Source organism: Balaenoptera acutorostrata, chromosome 12 (assembly GCF_949987535.1).
Source record: "Balaenoptera acutorostrata chromosome 12, mBalAcu1.1, whole genome shotgun sequence".
Taxonomy (NCBI): domain Eukaryota; kingdom Metazoa; phylum Chordata; class Mammalia; order Artiodactyla; family Balaenopteridae; genus Balaenoptera; species Balaenoptera acutorostrata.
Genome location: NC_080075.1, coordinates 86,358,119 through 86,381,938, shown reverse-complemented (window position 1 = coordinate 86,381,938; position 23,820 = coordinate 86,358,119). Strand labels below are relative to the sequence as shown.

Here is a 23,820-nt window from a genome sequence, read left to right as displayed (position 1 = left end):
TATGGCTTTACTGAAGATCAATCTCTATACAAAGAGATATACTATTATTGTTATGGGAAGACCTAATAGTTCAAAATAATAAAAACAACCCACCCCCCAAAAAAAAGCCTACCAATTAAAGCAATGCAAGTCAAAATTTTAACTGTATTTTTTAACAGAATGAAAGGCTGATTCTAACTTTATAGAGAAAAATTTTAAGAACTGCCAAAAAACTATTATAAAAGGAGAATGAGAGGAGACATGCCCTACCAGATACCAAAATAAATGAAAAACTACAGAAATTAAAACAATGATTTTAGTGTATAAACCAATTACAAATCAAAGTAATGGCAAACAGTCAAAAGAGAAATTCAAGTGTATACATGAATACACATGAATGATATACAGGACCTTTCATTTACTTCACGGGGAAAACATGGGCTTTTCCACAAATGGCACTGGGGAAACTGGCTACCCATTTGGGAAAAACAAATCCTATTTCATAATAAAAATAATAAATTCCTAGTGACTTAGAAATAGAACCCCCCCAAAAAAATAAAAATATAAAAAGTTAAAGAAAGTATAAGAGAATATTTTTATAATCTTGGGGATTATAAACTCCTCATCTTAGGGATGGGGAAGGTGTTGCCAGCAAAAATTAAAATATACAATCTACAGATTTGACTACATCTAAATTTAAAAATTCAATAAACAACAGACAATAGTCCAAGAGAATATATTTCCAACATATATAACAAAGGATTAATATCCATAATGTATTAACATTCTAACAAACCAATTTTTAAAAAGCAAAACAACACATTAGAAAATGGGATAAGCAGTGGAGAAGGAATACAAATTACTAATAAGCATACAAAATATGCTGAACCTCATAATAAAAAAATGCAACTTAACACAATAACATCTTATTTCTCAAGGATGCAACTAATAAAAATTTAAAATAATTACAATATGCAGCATTTGCTAAAAATTTAGTGAAATAAAACATCTATTGGACAATTAGAGTGTAATATAAACTTGTAAAAAACCTTTCTTTACAAGGCAATTTGGCAATATCAAACAAAATGCCCAATGTGCACACCATATGTCCTAGCAATTCCAATGTTAGGAATCTATTCTAAAGAAATATTCACACATGTACAAAAGATGGACCTACAAGCAAGGTTAACTCCATGTGAAGGACAGAAAATGTACAAGACAGGTCTGGAACACTCTGTTATGTATCAAGACGGCAAGCTAGCTATCGAAGACTAACTAAGGCTCTGTCAAAAGGACTCAGAGCCAACCTGAACATGATCACTGCCAAAGGTGTCACAATTTGAGTATGAATAAGATAAAGGACTGAAACACATCAAATAGGTTTTAAGTCCATGAGTTTAAACTGATACTTCGCCCAAATTGGTCACCTTTGAGGATAAAAGTAAACTAATCCCTTATTTTGAAAACTGGTAAATACAGGGAAAGAATAAAGTATTTATCCTGTCCTTCCTCTGTGACCTGTACTACTGGGTAACCAAGTAAATTCCTTACTTCACAGTCAAATAAAAGGCTGAATTAGGAATCCCAAGAATGTCTTACATTATAGGTAATAAGAGAATTTTCAAAAATTTTAATGTAGAATTTTTCCCCTTCTTCAAGATAAGCTGATTATTGTTCCTATTATGTAAATCATGAGAAAGAGTAGGTGGGGAACAATGGCATATTGGTAATCAATCCAATTCTTTATAAAGGAATTAAAAAAGAGAAAGTTGCAAGTAATACTTGCTTTTATACAACAATTAAGTATTACATGTCATGTCTATATAACACACTATTTAGGAAGATTAAACAAGTGTAATGAATCAGATCTTATTAAAAAATAACTGCACTGTCATTCTGTGAATGAGATATAGGACTTTCAGCATGCAAAATCAATTCTTAAAAATAATAAGCACTTATAAAAAGGGGAAATAAACTTATAAAAGTTAGTATGCTTACCTGAACCACCCAGGGACTGTTGGCAAAGGCCATAATATCTCTTTCCTCCCAGAAAAAAGCAGAATCTGACCTTTTTATCATTTCAAACTTACTAAGGAGCTTCATAGCATAAACTTTCTGTGATGCCTTATGACGAACCTGTTGATTTTTTAAAACACAAGAATTAATTCTTTAATTTTATGAGAAAATGGTGAACAACAGATCATACTATAATGCTGTTCTTAAAGACTTTAGTTACAAACAAAATGATCCTTAGCTAACTAATAAAAAGTAAAAACATAACATTTTTAATGAAAGAGAGGAGAAAATTCCCCACAGCCTAAATATTCATGAAATATACAATACCTTTAAATGCTAGATTCAATATATAACTACCTCATTTCATCTAAATAAAACTGAATTCATGAAGCTTCATTCCCTGTTAATTAAGCTAACCAATTTTAAGAATAAGATGTTGTTAAATGAGAAACTTGTAAGATATGTACATGTATCCATCACGATCTGACCATAAGAACCTAGTAAATTTAGATATCAAGGGTTATTTGTGATTTTGTTAAGTCATCCTTATTTCTTCCTAGGTATCCTATTTAAAAGCTTATTTTTTTTTAAGGGAAAAACTACCAATAATATGGTTATTTGATCAATTCTTATCTTCTTCATTAGACTGCTAATTCCATAAGGGCAAGGACAGTGTCCATTTTTGACCATCATTTAAATCCTAGAATATAACATAGCAAACTCTACCACAGAGCCAATAAATATTTAATGAATGATTATAAAAGTTATCATCTACTGGATAATTAATAATAAATAATAACTGCTAACATTTATACTTGGATATCTAGTAGGATGACCAAAACTGAACTCCAAATCTTCACCCCTGAGTTTATTTCTCCTATAGTCTTCCCTATTTTAGTAAATGGCATCTTCTTTCTTCTAACTGCTCTGGCTATAAACCTCTGGCTCCTCTTTTTCTCATATAGCTCATAAAAACTCATCAGCAAATCACGTCAGTCCTACCTTCAAACAGTTTCAGAACCCAACCATTTCTAACTACCTCCACTGATACCACCCTGGTCCGACATTTTTTACAGGCATACGTTGTTTTATTGCACTTTGACTTACTGTACTTTGTAGATATTGCATTTTTTACAAATTGAAGGTTTGTGGCAACACTGTGTCGAGCAAGTCTGTTGGTGCCGTTTTTCCAACAGCATTTGCTCACTTCATGTCTCTGTCTCACATTTTGGTAATTCTCACAATATTTCAGACTTTTTCATTGTCATTATTATATTTGTTATGGTGATCTGTGATCAGTAACTGTTCTGGGGTGCCCCAAACCATGCTCATATAAGACAGCAAACTTAATCAATAAATGGTTTATGCGCTCTGACTGCTCCATTGACCTGCTGTTCCCCTGTCTCTTTCCCTCATCTTGGGCCTCCTTATTCTCTGAGACACAACAATATCGAAAATAGGCCAATTAATGATCCTGCAATGGCCTGTAGGTGTTCAGATGAAAGGAAGAGTCCCACATCTCTCATTTTAAAGCAAAAGCTAGAAATGATTAGACTTAGTAAGAAAGGCATGATGAAAGCCAAGAGAAGTTGAAAGCTAGGCCTCTTGCGCCAGTTAGCCAAGTTGTGAATGCAAAGAAAAAGTTCTTGAAGGAAATTAAAAGTGCTACCCCAGTGAACACACAAATGATAAGAATGCAAAACAGCCTTATTGCTGATATGGAGAGAGGTTAGGTGGTCTGAATAGAAGATCAAACCAGCCACAACATTCCCATAAGCCAAAGCGTAATCCAGAGCAAGGCTCTAACTCTCTTCAATTCTATGAAGGCTGAGAAAGGTGAGGAAGCTGCAGAAGAGAAGTCTGAAGCTAGCAGAAGTTGGTTGCCAGTGAACTTTCCCCATAATGTCAAAGAGCAAGGTGAATCAGCAAGCGCTAATGTAGGAGATGCAGCAAGTTATCCAGAAGATCTAGCTGAGATGATTAATGAAGGTGGCTACGCTAAACAACAGATCTCCCCTGTACATGAAATAGCCTTATACTGGAAGAAGAAGCCATCTAGGACTTTCATAGTTAGAAAGGAGAAGTCAATATCTGTCTTCAAAGCTTCAAAGTACAGGCTGACTCTCATGTTAGGAGCTAATGCAGCTGGTGGCTTTTAAGTTGAAGTCAATGTTCCTTTACCATTCTGAAAATCCTAGGGCCTGTAAGAATTATGCCAATCTACTGTCTATGCCTTATAAATGGAACAATGAAGTCTAGATGACAGCACATCTGTTAACAACATAGTTTACTAAATATTTTAAGCCCACTGGTGAGACCTATGCTCAGAAAAAAGATTCCTTTCAAATTATTATTTCTCATTAACAATGCACCTGGTCACCCAAGAGCTCTGATGGAGATGTACGATGACATTAATGTTGTTTTCATGCTTGCTAACACAACATCCATTCTGCTGCCCATGGATCAAAGAGTCATTTCGACTTTCAAGACTTATTATTTAAGAAATACATTTTGTAAGGCTATAGCTGCCATAGACAGCAATTCCCCTGATGGATCTGGGCATAGTCAACTAAAAACTTTCTGGAAAGCATTCACTACTCTAGATGCCAGAAGGACATTCATGACTCAAGGGAAGAGGTCAAAATACCAACATTAACAGGAGTTTGGAAGAAGTTGATTCCAACCCTCATGGACGATTTTGAGGGGTTCAAGACTACAGTGAAGGAAGTTACTGCAGATGTGGGGGAAATAGACTCATTGTTCTCTACCCCACAACTTGATTTGTTTTCTTCTGAGAAGATATCATAACTTGCAATTTTTTGATGCTGTTTCATTGTACTGTCTGAGTCCCATATTAGAATGTAAGCTCAAAAAAGGTAGGGATTATCCAAAGAGGAAATAGCAAAGGTATACCAGAGAGCAACTGCAATGGGGTTGATAACAAAACAGAGTCACCAGATGTTAAACAGCATTGCAGGCACATTCGATTTCCAGCCAAAAAAAAGAGTGGAGAAACCTTGATGATTTCCTGGACATCAAGGTGAGACATCTTAGGAGAAAGAACCATGCTCTAAAATAAAGCAAGGCATACTCTAGCACTACCTAACAAAGCCTTATAATACCAAACCCTAAAAGATCAAAAGGAGAGCAGAGTCTGGAGTCCTTAAAAGGACTTGGGAAACAACTTGGTCTTTAAACACATCTACATTTACAAAGTAAAAAACTAAGGCTCCAAAAGTTAAGGGTTATCAGCAAGTAACTGGACAGCTTATTAAAATGAAAATCAACACTTGTCAAAGAAAAATAACAAAATTCAGTCTCTATCACATATCAAAAAGGACCTGTACATAATTTAAAAATTACCTGACAGGCAAAGAGGAAAATGTGACTCATCATCAAGAAAAAAGCAGTCAATAGCAAACATCCCCAAAAGATGTTGGATTTAGCTAACAAATACTTTAAATATTTCTTATAAATATGTCCAAAGACCTAAAAGACAGTATGTTAAAGAAAAAAAGGAAAAAATAGTCTCAATGAATGAACAGAAGTAAATACCAACAGAGAAATGGAAACTAAAAAAAGAACCAACTGGAAATTCTATAACTGAAAAATAACTAAAATGGAAAATTCTTTGGAAGGGCTTAACAGAGAATAGAGATAGAAGGACATTCAGTGAACCTGAACACAAATCAATCTAGAGAATAAAGAGAAAGATGAATAAATGAAAATGAATAGAGACTTAAGGGCCTACAAGACAATTTTAAACAGTCTGAAATATGTGTAAATATAAACGGACTAAACACACAATTCACAGGCAGAGATTATGAGAATTAAAAAGCAAAACCTAACCTCATATATTTTAAATATAAGATCAAACAGGTTAAAAATAAAAAGATAGGAAAAGATACACCATGCAAACAGCAAGGATAAGAAAGTAGACAGAGCAATATTAATAACAAAGTAGACTTCAAGGCAAAGAGAAAAAAAGGATAATTCAGATAAAAGGAGTAATAATTCATCAGGAAGGCATTAAAAATTCTAAATATGTTTGTATCTAATAAATAAGCTTAAAAACTCATGAAGCAAAAATTGACAGAACTAAAGAAAGAAACAGGCAAATCCTAATTTCAGCTGGAAATTTTAACATCCCTTCTCAGTACTTTATATAACAAATAAATAAAACATCAATATGGATAGAAAGAAAATACAGCCCAGGATGAAAACTGCCTAATCAAATTATAATTAGAAAGGTTATTATATCAATGGGTTATATCACTTATTATTTTGAAATACTTTGAAATTTAAAGTATTTTAAAATATTTTGAAATTTAAAGTGTTTTGATATACTGTAACTTTACATGAAAAGATTCCTATATGCCAAGGGCCAAATAAGTTATGATGAGGGTCACAGATTATATCCATCTTCTATATTAAATTACTAAACTGGAAAAACAATTCCTTTGATTTGTATGGTGTTATGCCATTTATAGAATGCTGAAGATAAATATATGGGAAAGCAATACGAAAACATGGGTGGGAGGGTGGGGGATTAGAGGATGAAGGATCCTAGTCTTAAAAGTAGAAATCCCTTACAGAGTAGATAGACCAGATTCTTACTTAGCAAATTATCTCAAAGCAAATGCTCAGTCCAGCAATGCTTTTAATAAAATGCTGTGGGTTTTTTTTAAAGTTTAAAACATTACTAAAAAGAGACAGCTAAGGTACTCTCTCTTCTGTATTTATGCCATTCTTCAAATGTTCACTTATTCTAAGAATAAATCGGATTTGAATGTTATCTTAACTTCATTAGAAAAAGCAATCATATAACAGTAAGAGCCAATTAATTTATACCATAATATTATTTATGCTTGACTCAGACCATGACAAGAGTTTTAAGAATTCTGCTATAAAGAACAGCTATGAACAGAAACTAAAAGATATTTGTCAGCTAGTAGGAAATAGTTAAACATTTATTTATGTTTAATCTTTTATATATGAATTAACTAAACAAAAACAAACCTAGAGAAAAGAGCCGTTCATTCAAATAAACAACAACACAGGCATAAGATGATTTTCTGAACATGAGAAAAATGCCTGTTCTTGGTGCTTTATTCTTGGTGATTCTTTATGCAAAACGGTTTCCCTTTCTGTGCTTCCAAAATGCTTACAATAATCTAATATCAAAATTAGTTGTGTACATGTCTGCTTCATAAGCTCCTTTAAGAACAGAATACAATACAAACTTTCATTTGTGAGGCTGCCTAGTGGTTGGCACAATGCTGAATTATCCAATGTAACAAATTCAGCAAAATTATAGCTATGAGATCTATAAAACTTTTAATAAATAAAGACAATTTTGGTTAGCTGTTCTAGTTAATGAGGCCTGAATTTCATTTAAACTACTGTAATAGAACACTTTACAGGCTCATAACACGAGTCAGGAACCACCAGCTTGTAGTCTTTGACTTTATCTACAGAACAAACATTAAGAGGCAATAGTTGTATTCATGCCAAACGTCTGCCTCATACCTTAAAATACATTAGTACTAGTATTACAAAGTACTACAGTAAAGCACTGTTATTTCAGGAAAGCTGGTTTCCACTGACCTTCCTTGTGAGGATATCTCCTTCTGAATGATTCTATTATAATCTTCCTCAGCATCTCTGTACGTTCCCCTTTGTTCTCTAGCTCTTTCTCCTTTATTCAATATGGATGGATAAATAGATATAGTAGCGATTCATTACAACAATGCAGAGAGTACTGCTTAAAAGCATGGATGTAGATGTCAACAAACCTGGGCAAAAGTCCTAACTATTTATGAATTATGTGGCCAATTCACTTAATCTCTCTAAATTTCAGTGAATTCATCTACTTAAGAATCTCACAGAATTGTTGAAAAGATAAAACAAGATAATGAATATAAATACTTAGCACACAGAATATAGTCAATGAGAATGTTAGCTAATTCCACCATAGACAAATGGAACTCAGTTCATTCTGTTATGAAACTTTACATGTGTCTCCCCTATGTCACTAGTCCATGATTACCTAAAGGACAAAAACATTGCTTCTCTTCCAATGTCTCTATCTGTTAGAGAAAAAATTGCTATATTCCTAGTTTCTAATTTTAAAAGTGGATGAATGCAAAAGTACCAGCTAATTGAGTATATGTATGTGGAAAAAAAAAAAAAGGTAATAAGGGTCAAAACAGTTAACAGTTTTATCTCAGCTGATGGAATTCTGAGGGATTTTTATTTTCTTAGATTTGTTTGTGTTTTTTATAGCTAATATGTACTTCTTTAAAAAAAATTTTTTTAAAGTAGATGAAACATTCCTAAGTGTAGCTAGAGACATGTTTGAAAAAGTCCTAAAATGGACCTAGATCTCCTAGAACACTTGTGGACAAAAACTTTTGAAAATCATTCTAACCAAAATGCCCCATTTCAGGCTTTAAATTTTATTTATTTATTTATTTTAATTTTTACTATTTTTTTAAATTTATTTATTTATTTATTTATTTATGGCTGTGTTGGGTCTTCGTTTCTGTGCGAGGGCTTCCTCCAGTTGTGGCAAGTGGGGGTCACTCTTCATCACGGTGCACGGGCCTCTCATTATCGCGGCCTCTCTTGTTGCGGAGCACAGGCTCCAGACGCACAGGCTCAGTTATTGTGGCTCACGGGCCTAGTTGCTCCGTGGCATGTGGGATCCTCCCAGACCAGGGCTCGAACCCGTGTCCCCTGCATTGGCAGGCAGATTCTCAACCACTGCGCCACCAGGGAAGCCCTAAAATTTATTTTTGATATCAAAAATTACAATAGATTATTTTTACAAAAAGAACCAATGCATCTATTTGACAGATCTGGAACAGTTATTGTGTGCTGCTGGGGTTTCCACTAAAGACACAAGAAAAGCATGTCCTCCTGCTTTCTGCCAGGTCTGGTTGTGGCAGCTAAGATTGAATGGGGGAATACAGGAATTACCAAAACATGGAGGAAGGGAGATAATTTTTACAAATCAGAAATAACCCTGTAACCAGCGAGGAGCCTGTTTTATTCCAAAAAGGACTAAAAAACCTGAGTTTACATGACAAGTGTTAGAGAATCATTTCCCATACACTCTTTCCTTCTGGTTGGTTCCACTTTAAAACCTTAGTTTAAAACCATTTAAATTAAGAGCAAGCCAGTAGGAGATTTAAAAAAAAAAACAAAGAACAAGATCCTCATCTCATATCAGCCTTGAGTTCTATCACTGAGAATCTGTATCCCCTTAGCATTCTGGATCCCCAGGGAGCACCTGAGCCCAGGGATCAGGAATAATCACAGTCAATTCACATCAATGAAAACTTTCTACATTTCAGGTTCTGTGTTGTACAGGATATAAAAAGACAAGAAAAATCCAATCACAGATATGATCTAGCTGCACAAACACGTCCTTTACCAATGTTCAAGACTGAATTAACAAATGGCTCCATGGTGAGGGTTCCCCCCTTTCTCCCTGTTGCTCTACAGACATTCCTACTAAACTGTGTACTTGACTAAAGAAGATCATCTTCCCAGATATAGGTGAACTATTTTCAGACACACAGCTATGAGCTCCTGATGGGAATGCCAAAAGTACTGAAAAGACACAGTTCCTGCCCTCAAAAAATTTACAATATAAAAAGATTCAAAGAAGTATACATATAAACTACAGCACAAGGCATAATATGGGAAATTAAATAAAGCGATCATAATTAAAAGATGCAGACGAGAGAGGGCACACTCAAAGGGTAGGAAGGAAAGCAAAAGGAATCAGGAAACTTCTCTTTTAAAATAAGTACTGAGAGTGAGTGAAACAACATTTTTGGAGGAACAGACAAGTAAACAAGAGCATGCGCTGAAATAAGTAGCCTGCTCAGAAAGGATAGCATGATGGAAAATAAGGGTTAAAAAAATTAATTGGTGATATCTTAAATAAGAGGGCCTAGAAGGCCGGGATGAAGACTTCATGCTTCATTTAATAGGCAAGGGAGCCATAAAATGCAAAGGAGAGATACAATGAATGTATTTCAGAAGGGTCAATTTGGCAGCAGTTTGTATTAGATAGATCTATACTTCCCATCTTCATGTATCTCATTATAGAGAAGTGGGGAAATAAAGAAAACAAAATGAAACAAAGCATGTATGTTAGAAAAGCCCCATAGTTGATTCTATTATACCCTTATTGGCGTAGGAGTGGTATGTGAAAATACAAGGCTATGAAGTATGGGGAAAAAAGTTTGCCAAATAGTAATGTGGGTTCAGCTGAGCTTGGAGAGCATGAATCTGCAGAAGGTTTAATAAATCCAGTCTTTGTATTTTCTCCATCAGCACTCCCAATCCAAAATCAATAGTACAATGGTGAAACTGTTAGCAGAAGTAGAAAACAAAGCAGGACACAAAGTAGGCCCTCATACCTGACTGGGAATGAAAGGGTATCTTGGAGAAAGGCGGTGGCAGTGAATACCCCCCAAAAAGTGGAGAGACTAGAGAAATATTATGAGCAGGACTTACTGAAAAATTAAATATAAGAAATGAGGGGAAGAGAAATCAATAATGACTCCCAATTTTTTGGCTTGAGCATCAACGGGGTTGATGCTAGAGTCATTTATTTATTAAGATGGGAAAATAAGAGAAGGAACAGATTTGTGGAGGAAGAGCAAAGTTAGAGAGGGAATCAAGCATTCTAATTTCACATGTTTTAGATGTCTGTGATACACCTTAATGGAGTTGTCAAATAAGCTACCATGAATATGAGTTTGGAGAGCAAAGTAGAAAGTTCTGAGCAGTAGCTATAAATTTGAGCCTTGACATCACATGGATCGTATTTAAAGTTAGAGGACTGCATGAACTTGCCTTGGGAGAAAATGCAGATCAAAAAAAATAAGAGCCTAGCCTTTGGGAACTACAATACTTACAAGTCAGGTGGAGACTGAACCACTAAGGAAACTGAGAAGGAAGAGCCAGTAATGTAGAAAAAATGGTGTTTCAAGAAAGGAGAACTGAATACTTGTAAGAGGTTGATTAAGATGATAGTCTCTTCAATAAGTGGTGCTGGGAAAATTGGACAGGAACATGTAAAAGTATGAAATTAGAACACTCCCTGACACCATGCTCAAAAATAAACTCAAAATGGATTAAAGACCTAAGTGTAAGGGCAGACACTATCAAACTCTTAGAGGAAAACATAGGCAGAACACTCTATGACATACATCACAGCAAGATTCTTTTTGACCCAGCTCCCAGAGAAATGGAAATAAGAACACAAATAAACAAATGGGACCTAATGAAACTTAAAAGCTTTTGCACAGCAAAGGAAACCATAAACAAGACCAAAAGACAACCCTCAGAATGGGAGAAAATATTTGCAAATGAAGCAACTGACAAAGGATTAATCTCCAAGATTTACAAGCAGCTCATGCAGCTCAATAACAAAAAAACGAACAACCCAATCCAAAAGTGGGCAGAAGATCTAAATAGACATTTCTCCAAAGAAGATATACAGATGGCCTACAGACACATGAAAGAATGCTCAACATCATTAATCATTAGAGAAATGCAAATCAAAACTACAATGAGATATCATCTCACACCGGTCAGAATGGCCATCATCAAAAAATCTAGAAACAATAAATGCTGGAGAGGGTGTGGAGGAAAGGGAACACTCTTGCACTGTTGGTGGGAATGTAAATTGATACAGCCACTATGGAGAACAGTATGGAGGTTCCTTAAAAAACTAAAAATAGAACTACCATATGACCCAGCAATCCCACTACTGGGCATATACCCTGAGAAAACCATAGGTCAAAAAGAGTCATGTACCAAAATGTTCATTGCAGCTCTATTTACAATAGCCAGGACATGGAAGCAACCTAAATGTCCATCGACAGATGAATGGATGAAGAAGATGTGGCACATATATACAATGGAATATTACTCAGCCATAAAAAGAAATGAAATGGAGGTATTTGTAATGAGGTGGATGGAGTTAGAGTCTGTCATACAGAGTGAAGTAAGTCAGAAAGAGAAAAACAAATACAGTATGCTAACACACATATACGGAATCTAAGGGAAAAACAAAACAAAACAAAAAAAAGGCCATGAAGAACCTAGTGGCAAGACGGGAATAAAGACACAGACCTACTAGAGAATGGACTTGAGGATATGGGGAGGGGGTGGGGTGAGATGTGACAGGGTAAGAGAGTGTCATGGACATATATTCACTACCAAATGTAAAATAGATAACTAGTGGGAAGCAGCCGCACAGCACAGGGAGATCAGCTCGGTGCTTTGTGACCACCTAGAGGGGTGGGATGGGGAGGGTGGGAGGGAGGGAGATGCAAGAGGGGAGAGAAATGGGAACATATTGTATATGTATAACTGATTCACTTTGTTATAAAGCAGAAGCTAACACACTATTGTAAGGCAATTAAACTTCAATAAAGATGTTAAAAAAAAAAAAAAAAGATGATAGTGAAACACCATGTAGCCAATAAAATTACATACAAAGTCTATATTGGCACAGAAAACTGGTTATGGCCATAGAGCAAAGAGAATGGACTCTGCAGTCCTCTGCCTAAGTTCAAATCTCAGTTCAACCATTTAGCAGCTGTGTGAACTCTCGCAAGTCATTTATCTTATCTACCTGAATTTCCCCATCTGTAAAATGGGAATAACAGTAGTTATACCATCTAGAAAGACTGTTGTAAAGACTGGTTACTATATACCAATTGCTTAGCAGCCTGCCTGGCATGTTGTAACTGTTATACAAGCGTGTGTTACTATTTACTGTTGCATAAAAAAACACAGGTTGTAAAACCATGTACATAATATGGCCCCTTAATATACGTATATTACACACATCTATAGAAACAGAAAACTTGGAAAGCTATACATCAAAGTAATAAAAGTAGTTATCTCTCAGTAGTGGGACTGCAGGTGATTTTAAAAAGTATAATGTTGGCTTATTTTATTATTCTACTATGAACATATTTGATGTATAAATAAAATAATTTTTAATTTCAAGGGAGAATAATTAGCATTGATGCAATTTTTATAACTCAATACGGAAAGGTTTCAACTTTCCTAGAATGAAAATAATTAGAATAAAATATAAATATCCACTGAAAATAATTTGACACTAGTTTTGTAACAGTCCCTAAATATTTCTAATCATCAAAGCACTAAAAGATTACCAACAGGCTGGTTACCTTTATGTTTGAAAATGGGAATCGAGAGAAGACATGATAGAGATTTTCATATTTTACCGAATTCTAAGTAACTTAGACCTTTGAGAATGAGAATACATTCATATACTAATCTGTGTAGCTTTAAATAAAACCACCAAGAAAAAATTTAATGTCACATTTTCTTAAGGAGAATGAGTAGACAATATCGCAAAACCAATTAAAGGTTTCCAAACTCCAAAATAATAAGATATAACTTCAAAATAAAAATATTTCCACTGCTACCATGAAAACTTGTTTTTATACATCTCCCCCGAGTAAAGAATCATATATAAGTAATTCCTAACATATACGCATTACATTTAAGAAGATTAATTTATAACTCTACTTTTAGAACCCAGACCACAATTTCTTTCTGAAACTATAACAGTTTCAAAACAAAAGCTCCATGAATGTAAAGGTGCCTTGTCTGAGTAGTTTACCTGTTTAACGTGTTGACGATAGTTATATGTTTATGATGATACTTGACATTTAATAAACATTTGCTAATCAACTAACCAAAGGAATATCTGAAGAACAATGTATATTCTAATAGAGAGGAAGACTGTATTTTTACCTTAAGAAGACATTTGCAAGGCTAGAATTTATAACTTTCTTTTTCAAAGAAAAGAGAATTAGTGTCCAAGAAAAGTTAATAAACATAAACAAAAAAAGTAAGCATGCATACCATGGTCAAAAGGTTATCTCACTGAAAAGTTCATCCTAACATACATACATACATACATACTGTAGTGGGGTGAATCATGTGTCCCCCTCACCCACAATTCACATTTTGAAGCTCTAACCTCTAGTACCTCAGAATGTGACTGTATTTGGAGACAGGGCCTTTAAAGACATGATTAAGTTAAAAAGGGGCAGTTAGGGATGGTGCTAATCCAACCTGACTGGAGTCCTTACGAGAAGAGGTGATGAAGGACATACCGAGCGACACACCAGGGATGTGCATGCACAGAGGAAAGACCATGTGAGGACACAGTGAGAAGGTGGCCATCTGCAAGCCATGGATAGAGACCTTGGAAGAAACTAAACATGCTAACACTTTGATCTTGAATTTCTAGCCTCCAGAACTGTAAGGAAATAAATTTCTGTTGTTTAAGCACAGTCTGTGGTATTTTGCTATGGCAGCCCTAGCAAATTAACATACATAAATATATATGAAAGTAAGAACAAGACTTCTGATTATTTATTCCAAATTAAAACTCATTTAATGCCATAAATCCACAGAAACTGACAATAGTGACAACAGCTAGTATTTACTTGATACCTACAATGTGCCACGTCCATGATAAGTACCACATATGTATAACATAATTTAGTCCTCACAAAACCTCTTATAAAAGTTCTATTATTAGTGCCACTCCAAGATAAAGAAATGAAACCTTTGATGACAGGACATCTGCATACCACAGAACAGAAACAAAAGTAGATGGCTTTGACTGTTTTTCCACAGTACCAGAGTACTTTATGCAAAAATATCTATTAAAAGTTGAACATTACTACCTTAACTATAAAAACATGTTTTGTTAAGCCAATATGTGAAATTAGTAAATGAGTCTTTAAAAGGACCTTAACTGCTTTTCCAGCAGGCTCCAATTTTAGCCTACAATTTATTACCTATTCACTATGTGTCAGATACTATTCTAGATATTTTCCATTTATTAGCTCATTTCACACTCATAGCAACCTATGAATAATGAACTATTATTATCTTCACTTTACAAATGAGGACACTAAGTCAACAAAGAAGTTAGGTAGTTGAGAGGTCTAGCTCCAGAGTACATGCTCTTTTTTTTTTTAAAGCCAGTTTTACATTTATTTATAAATTCATTTCAAAATCCTTGATTCACCTTTTTTTTTTTTGGCCACACCTCGCAGCATGTGGGATGTTAGCTCCCCGACCAGGGATGGAACCTGCACCCCTGCAGTGGAGGCGCAGAGTCTTAAACACTGGACCACCATGGAAGTCACCAGAGTACATGCTCTTAATCAATATACTATACTGACTCGTATTATGTTCCATCAAAATGAGATGTGATAAAATATTCCAAAAGAGTAGAATCCAAAAACAAGAGGGATATTAGATAAAACCATCCATTGTTGTGGACCTTTCATGATATAAAAACATAAATGTACATCTCCTCTGTAGATAGGGGAAAAAAAGACAAAAGACAACAAGCTGAACAAATTTTGCCCTCCTGGGATTATAGAACTTTTCAATCCACGAGAAATGCCTTTTCTGATGAGGAAATCTACACCCAAATAAATTAAATGACTTGTCACTTTCCTGACTCATGACATTTATCACATGTATTCCCTCTGTATTTTAACTCCCACTCTATCCCCACTTCTTCATGTGGCCAACTCCTTTAACTTAACTCAAATGTCACTTTCTCACAGCAAGACCTTTCCTAACTGCCCAGTCTGAGTAAGGCACATTCCTCCATTATTCTCTCAGAGCATCCAGATCTTTTCCTTCATAGCATTTATTGTAATCTGAAAAAACTTTACTTGTTTAAAGTAAAATTCTTCCTCTCCTCCACAAAACTACCACTTTCAGCAAGATAGAGGCTATATTACTGTATCTTTAGAGGCTAGCACAGCTCCTGGAACATAACAGATCCTGATTAACTATTTCATTGATGGATATAGATAAATGCGCTGTTTTATGTCTGACAATTAATTGCTAACATTTACTAAACACTTACTATTGAATATATTCCAGGAACTGTTCCAAATGCTTTATATATATTGTCACATTTAATTCTTCCAGTAATCTCATGAGGTATAAACACTATTGTTATCTTTATTAACAGATAAGAAACTAAGCCCAGAGAGATTAAGTAACTTGTCTGAAGTCACAGCTAGACAGCGAAAGAGTCAGAATTCAACCGTAGGTAGTCTGGACCCTAGCTCTTATACTGTGGTATAGTTGCTGTGACATACCGAAGTTACTTTTACAATGAGAATTTTCTACGTGGAAATTGATTGGCAGGTCCTCTGTGACAACATATTTTTACTTGACCAGAAAAAGCATTTCACAAGGGAAGACACATTTGTACCTACTACTGCAACACTTTCTTCAGATGACTAGAAAAAATAATCATAAAGATGTGCCCAATATGGAACATTCCCTACGTATCTGCCTAACTAACTTACCTTCCACATACGAATCAACTTCAAAAGGCTGTGGGAGAAGCACTTGGGCTTTCCCTTTTCAATCTCATTCTTCTTTTTAAGAGTCCCTGCCTAAGGTAACAACCAAGAACTAAAGCCAAAACAAACATGTACAAGCTCTCAGGTCAGGTCATCGAATTAGTGGAACGTTGAAATATTTTTCATTTTTAAAACCATATGACTTTGTTTCTGCATATCCTGTGGCCAAAATGAAATACGGGATGGAAATTAACAACAAAAATAAAAGCCTCTGTTTCTGTTTTCCTTTCCTTTAACATATTGAACTTTAATGATCAAATTAATCTAACACAGAACAATGACTACCCTGACACAAAAACATGACAAGTCAAGGTCTGTCATATTTCCCTCCAAAAATACAACTTCAAATTTTAGTGTTTATTCCCTAACCACAATGAAATAAGTATGAAGAAACAATGTGCCTGTTTCAAATACATGTATTGTATTTGAAACATGCACACAATAGTATGACTCCTATATCAAATACTAAATAATAATAATGGTTAACAGTCAGAGAACACTACAACCAGGCTTATTTATTTTGTTAATTCATTTAGTTTCCCATAACAACCCCCATAACATAGTTGTTATTATCTGTATTCTACAGGTTGGAACTCAGAGAGATTGAGAAATCTGTCTGAACTCACCATGATCTTTTGAGTTCGACCATGGCAGAGCTAGGATTCAACTACTTTATAATTTCCCTATCTTATAGAAACTTTCATATCAACTGTCATGTAATCTAATCTCCCACCCTACTCACTAGAGCATTCTACCAGCTGAAGCTTCAGCACTTTCACTGACTAAGAACAAAAGTAAAACAAAAACAAAACCTCATTACTTTCGAAGGCAGCCCATTCTTCAAATCTACTCCCAATCAACGTCTCAATTCCTTCAGCCATACCTCAGATGGCATTATTTCAAGTGCTTGAGCATTATTCGTCCCTTTTAAAACAGGGCAACAGGGCATCTAGAGTGGATTAAATATGCCAGGTGTGGCCCAGTCATCTCAAATTAGAGAAAAACCTATCTCTACTATCTTAGAAATGTATTACAGCATCCAAACTTTACTATTTTGGGTAGCCACATCACCAATGACTTTTGTCTGGTTTACATTCAGGAAAACTGCTCTTTAATTCATAATCACTGTTAAGCAATCTATTCCTTGAGTTCTTCACACCCAAGTACAGGTTATTATCCTGGTTAAATTTCACTTCTATTTGGCTAATGACCTCCCCATTTGATGATTTCTGGGTTTTGGCTCATCTTCATACTTCAGTTTTAACTCATTTGCAAAGTTATTCAACATGCCACCATTGCCTCCATACAAGTCATTAATAAAATGTTTAATAGGAGAGGAAAGAATCCTAAAACCTGACCTTGGGGATCTCTGTCCAAGGAACCATTCATGCCTTCATCGGGCTCCTTAGAATACAGCTATTAACGTAGTTATAAAGCTCCCTATCCATATGCTTATTCGTTGACACTTCTCCGTATCATCCTAAGTATGTCAGACTTTTTCAAATATCTTATGGATATATATTACACCTATTGCACTATCCTGATCTGCAAGTTCAATAAACCTATCAAAGAAAGAAAGAATGAAAGAGAAAAAGACGAAAGGTTAGTCTGTCATGACTTGTTCCTAGAGAAACCCATGCTGGCACATAGTCAGTTTTTCTTGGTGCTCCATCAGAAAGAGTAAAGCACTATTAAGTTAAAAACAGAATTTGACTCCATAGTTTAACTGTAAGAAGAAAAAAAAAAAAAGAAGTTTCATATTCGGGTGATGAAAATAGGAATATTACATTATAGTTCTTCATATAATAATAATTTAAATAAAATATTTGAAATATTCGCAAACATTTAGAAGTATTTCCAGCGCTACCACTTTGGCCTACAAAGGTAAGTTTTATATTTACTTTCAGTTATTAAAATGCCTTTGTTGGGTTTCTCGTATATCTAAATAAATCTCAGTTAATTAAGCAGAGATGTTATTAATCTGAACATACTAAATAAAAACACAGTAGTTCTGGAAGAATATTAACTGCTAGGCAGATCATGAGTGAAGCCAAGTTGGCCTTATTCTAAATCCCAATGTTTCAGAGCTGGAAAAGACCTGGTATTTACAGCACAATTATCTCTTTTTATAGATGAAGATACTGAGGCTCTCAGAGACGGAATGACTTGACCAAGCTCATAAAACTAATTTTCTGACATGGTTGGACACAGAAATTAGATTTACTCAAGGGCCACTGATAATGTTTCACAAAACCATGTCATTAAAAGAAATAATAAAAAGAACAAAACAAATTCTTTCTTACCAACTGGACTTCACCAAAAGCACCTCTTCCAATAACTTTTACAACATCGTAGTCTTCTGCCTTCATCTGTAGACCTCTGATCTTTTTCACAATTTTCTCATCTACAGTAAAAAGATCACCATAATATCAATCACATTTATAAGCAACCTTTTAAAATAATCACCATATTTGTAAACAAATTTTTATTTCAAGAAACTGGGCTTTGTTTCCAGCTAAATCTGTCAGTTTTTAAATGTTGCTATTTAAAACTCTAAGACACATACACTTTACATCAAAGGACAAAAACTCTCTGGTTTAACAAATATAAACACATTAATGACTACCAAAAAGTAGCAGTTAAACTATTCTGTTTCTGACTCTGTTACTTGGCAAGTTATATGACAGCTGAAACTGTGATGATCCAGGCAATCCTGGAGTACACTCTGAATCACTGCAGAAAGCTGCTATGAAAGTACGCAAGGCTAACCTCAATCATGAATGTTGGTAGCTTACTTCTTTGAAAAACAGTAATCATATATTGTAGATTTGATAACTATAGATAAGATTTTTTAATTAGGAAAACAGCCTAGTCTCTGATTAATTCCAAATTAAAGAGCATACTGTGTTCACATAAAGTGTATACAATTATTTTGAGAATTTCTTTTTTTTTTTTTTAACTTTGGGTTTATTTATTTTATTTATTTATTTATGGCTGTGTTGGGTCTTCGGTTCTGTGCGAGGGCTTTCTCCAGTTGCGGCAAGTGGGGGCCACTCTTCATCGCGGTGCGCGGGCCTCTCACTATCACGGCCTCTCTTGTTGCGGAGCATAGGCTCCAGATGCGCAGGCTCAGTAATTGTGGCTCACGGGCCCAGTTGCTCCGCGGCATGTGGGATCTTCCCAGACCAGGGCTCGAACCCGTGTCCCCTGCATTGGCAGGCAGACTCTCAACCACTGCACCACCAGGGAAGCCCCTATTTTGAGAATTTCTTATTCTCAGAATTCAACTTCATTTACAACTTCACTGCAACATCAATACTGGCATATATTAATAGTTACTACGTTTATGGTAATATCTGTTATCACATTATCTTTCATTAGCTAGACTGAAATGTCTACATTTATACAAACATAAAGCTCATTAAGTCTTCTGGGTAATGTAAAGCTAAGTCTTAGAGTTGTTAACATTAATTGAAAACTTCTCTTGGAACTGCCATAAATGACCTGTCCTGAAATTCTAAGCAATCTTAATTTAATCAAAACCTTGAACTTTACCTACTTTACATACTTTAATTGATTTGGCAATTCTGCTTTGAAATAAAGAATATTAGTATTTAAATAAATCAAATGGCAAACTAAAAAAAATTTAAATTTAGTAAGTTAAGTTATAAGTTTGTGGACTGTAATAATATTCATTAAACATAAATCTCTTATCAAAAGTAGAGTCATATGATCAAATATGAAGTTTACACATACTTACATCTATTTAAGAAATTATCTATATTTTTGTTTTTCCTCAAAGCAGGGAAATCCAAATCAAGGACCAAGGAATTTAAGCCATCCTGTTTAACAAAAAAATAAAAAGAGAAAAAAGAAAGTTGTTACAATTTTCAAGCATTCAAGATAAAAAGCCTTTAAATTTTATTGTTTTGCTCTCACTGAGTTAATGTTAATCCACCTTGATTTGAAATTGCCCCCAGTGGCACCATATCCAATAGCTTTAAATAGTTTCCTAACTCTGCCAGAGAATATTGGGGTTGACCCTATCATGTTTTCCATTGTAGTTTTAGCCAAGAGAAAAATGTTATTTTAAAATATGCATCCACTATTATTTTTGCTAGTCAGATGTCTTTTCTCTCTTCCAATGTCCAGTAAAATTTTACCTAGCTTTTTACTTTAAGAAATACACCCAGACTAAGTTCCCATTCATTCAACAAGCATTAATTTTGTGCCTAGTGTATACAAAGAATAGAAAATCTAAAAACAAGTGAGACACTATCTTTACCCTCAGGAAATTCAGGCTCAAAACTAAATTTCCCCTAAAAACATGAAAACAGGATGATGCACTGTTCAGGTTTCTATTTTCTTCTGTAAGTTTTCTGTATTTTCCAGACTTTCTACAACAAGCATGCATTAAATTTATAATCAAAATATGAAAAAGTACATACATATAAGTTGGTGGGAGTGAAAAAAACTAGTAAGAAACAAACCAAGTCTCAAATTACTCAATGGATATGCTTGTGAAGAAAACAGTATTTATAAAACACTAGTGCATATATTGTTTCATCCCCAAGTAACTGAGGACGGCAGAAGGACATATTCTCATTTAAAAAAATAAACAAACTAAAGTTCAGAGAGATTAAGTGACTTCGGCATGCCCAAGGTCTTGCTATTAGAAAACGATGTAGCAAAATACTACCTAAATCTTAGAGGTTCAATATACTTAACTCATCTCCCTCGTCTTAACCACCAGTGGAAGCTTGGAAGGGGAAAGAAGGAACCTGGAGGATTGCAGAAAACAAAACAGTAATAAAGAGAACTTTTGAGGATCTGGGTAGGGAGAAAATGTGGGGAAAATTATATGCAAAACTTAGAAAGGTAACTTGAGTTTTTAATTTACTAATTCTAGAAGAACTGAAAGTTATCACAGAGAAATGGAGTTACACAAAGATGAAATAAACAGGAAAAAACTGGAATCAGTTTATAAATATTTTCCCATAATATACCCCACTAGTGTAGAGTCAGAGAGCTTTTTCAACAGTTGGAACATTTGAACAGTTGCTCAACTCAACAATAATACTATTTTGCTTTTTTTAAACCATTTCTTAAAGATCACATACTATTTCACTTGTGCAGTAAGTTTTTTTGGTAATATTTATTTTTGAATAATACTAAAAAATACCTTAATTTGCTAATAATTTACATCAGAAGATAATGAGGGGTAATACATATTTATATATTTACACTTATACTTAAGGTTCTATGTTTATAAATTTTTACATTTGAAACTTATTCTATTTAGTACCACTTTTTAAGAAACAAATTCTGAATTTTTAAAAGATACTAGAATTTTCAGTACACAAAACTGATATGGAGTTACAGTTGCTGGATTACCTCAAGACTTGAATGAAAGCCTATGTCTATGACCATCCTCCTTAAGCAGTTTCATATAAACCTTAGGAGGTAAGATTTTTTTTCAGTGTCTTGTGATTTCAACTGTGATTCTTTTCACAGAAAGTGATACTAAAGCTAAGATAAAGAAACTTTTAAAAGAATAAAACTTATATTAAAGAAAAGCCTACAACCAAAACTTCAAAGCAATGAAGAAAATTAACACTATTTGTCCCTTTCCCTACTTTCAAATGCACAGAAATGACAGGAGAACATTTAAAAGTCATAGCCCCACTGAAAGGAAAAAAACACCACCACCACAAAACATTCAAGAACGAGAAAGAAAAATGCTAAGCAATGTAGGAGCTAAAGTAGGAGCTAAAGTCACAAAGATCTACTGGATTTCAGGGCAGAAAGCTGTAAGACCAATAATTGAGAATTAAAAGAACCTAAATGTGGTAATGGGCGAAAACCAGACTGATTACTGGGAAAACGGTAGCTGGAGTGAAAATCCCAGCTCCTAAAAAGACACTAAAAAAAAATCTTATTGCCCAAGTTTCATATGAAACTGCATAAAGAGGTAGATCAGACACAGCTTTCAAGAAACTCTTAAGCTAAGCCCCCAGAGCTTGCCCAGTTACCAGATCTCCCGCATCTCTAATATCACTGGTTTAAAATATGTGAATCAGCTCTAATACTGGAACTGACTTGGGTTGCCTGTATGTAAAAAGTTAGCACCAGAGGACAGCAGAGAGAAAAGTGATTTATCCTACTCTCTGAATAAACAGGTACAAGCCAACACCCAATTTTTCCCATTACAATCATCATGGTGGAAAAAAGTATGTATAGAATGGCCTATTTTCCTAACTTTTCCTGAACACAGAGCCTTTTATACTTTAGTTGCCATGAAGGAATGAAGTATTGGACTTGATTTTACTCTCACTATAAACTGCTTCTAAATATCTAATTGTTTTTAAATCTCCAAATAAAATGCATCCACCGAGAAAAAAAAGAAAAAGAAAAAGAAAAAAAAGGAAGGAGGTTGGAAAGACTTCACCAACCTGGAATGTCTAAAGTGATAAGCAAAATGATGGAGACATCCTTCTAGGAATTTCAATTGTTAAATGCAGCAAATTATCTTTTAGCTGAAAGTTTCATAATGTTATGAGTTGTGAGTATATGGGTGGTATTTAAAGCCATAAAACTGGATAAGATCACTGAAGGAGTGAGTGTAGACAAATAAAAAAGGACCAAGGACTGAGTCCTGGGATACACCACATTAAGAGACTGTGGAGTACAGGAGACTGAGAAGCAAGCAGTAAAGGAGGGAGAAAATCAAGACTGCTGTGGTATCTTGGAAGCCAGGTGAAGCATGTAGCAAAGAGGGAGAGAGTGATCCACAAAATCAATATGACTGGTAAGTCAAGTAAATCAAGACTGAGACATTAGACACTTTGAGGTCATCAGTGACTTCTATAAAAGCTATTTAGATCATAAATTTGTTATTTCCAAACCACCGTTCACCACTTTCTTAGCACTTGTTTTTCTATAATTGCTGCATGTTTTAAAAAACAAAACAAAAACCTCCTTTAAGATGTTACTGGGAATTCCCTGGTGGTCCAGTGGTTAGGACTCCGCACTTTCGCTGATGAGGGCGCAGGTTCAATCCCTGGTTGGGGAACTGAGATCCCACAAGCCGCAGTGCACGGCCAAATTAAAAAAAAAAAATGTTACTGTGAGTTCACATTCATAGACCCTAAATAATACCAAGCATTCAACTTGACCATAAGTTATGTGATACCTTACAGTCTATCTACCAAAAACTATAACTAAATTACACAGGTCAATACAGTATTTATTATTAATAATAGGAACTTTTCTTGACTACTTTGTACCATGTGCTGAGCACAGCTCAAGCAATCAACATTTTAATCCTCACAACAATGTATAAACTAGG

At 34.7% G+C, this 23,820-nt stretch overlaps 1 protein-coding gene across 3 annotated transcripts in view; it reads right to left on the bottom strand.

Moving 5' to 3' along the window:
• The window catches only part of ROCK2 (Rho associated coiled-coil containing protein kinase 2), a 147,619-nt gene that overhangs the window by 66,962 nt on the left and 56,837 nt on the right, over positions 1-23,820 (bottom strand). For all 3 annotated transcript variants that reach the window (XM_028162237.2, XM_057557784.1, XM_057557785.1), the window contains exons 2-4: positions 20,233-20,314; positions 18,776-18,876; positions 1,978-2,115 (exon numbers count right to left, since the gene is read on the bottom strand). In XM_028162237.2, the coding sequence (XP_028018038.2) occupies positions 1,978-2,115; positions 18,776-18,876; positions 20,233-20,314 (321 nt within the window). The remainder of the gene's footprint in view (positions 1-1,977; positions 2,116-18,775; positions 18,877-20,232; positions 20,315-23,820) is intronic.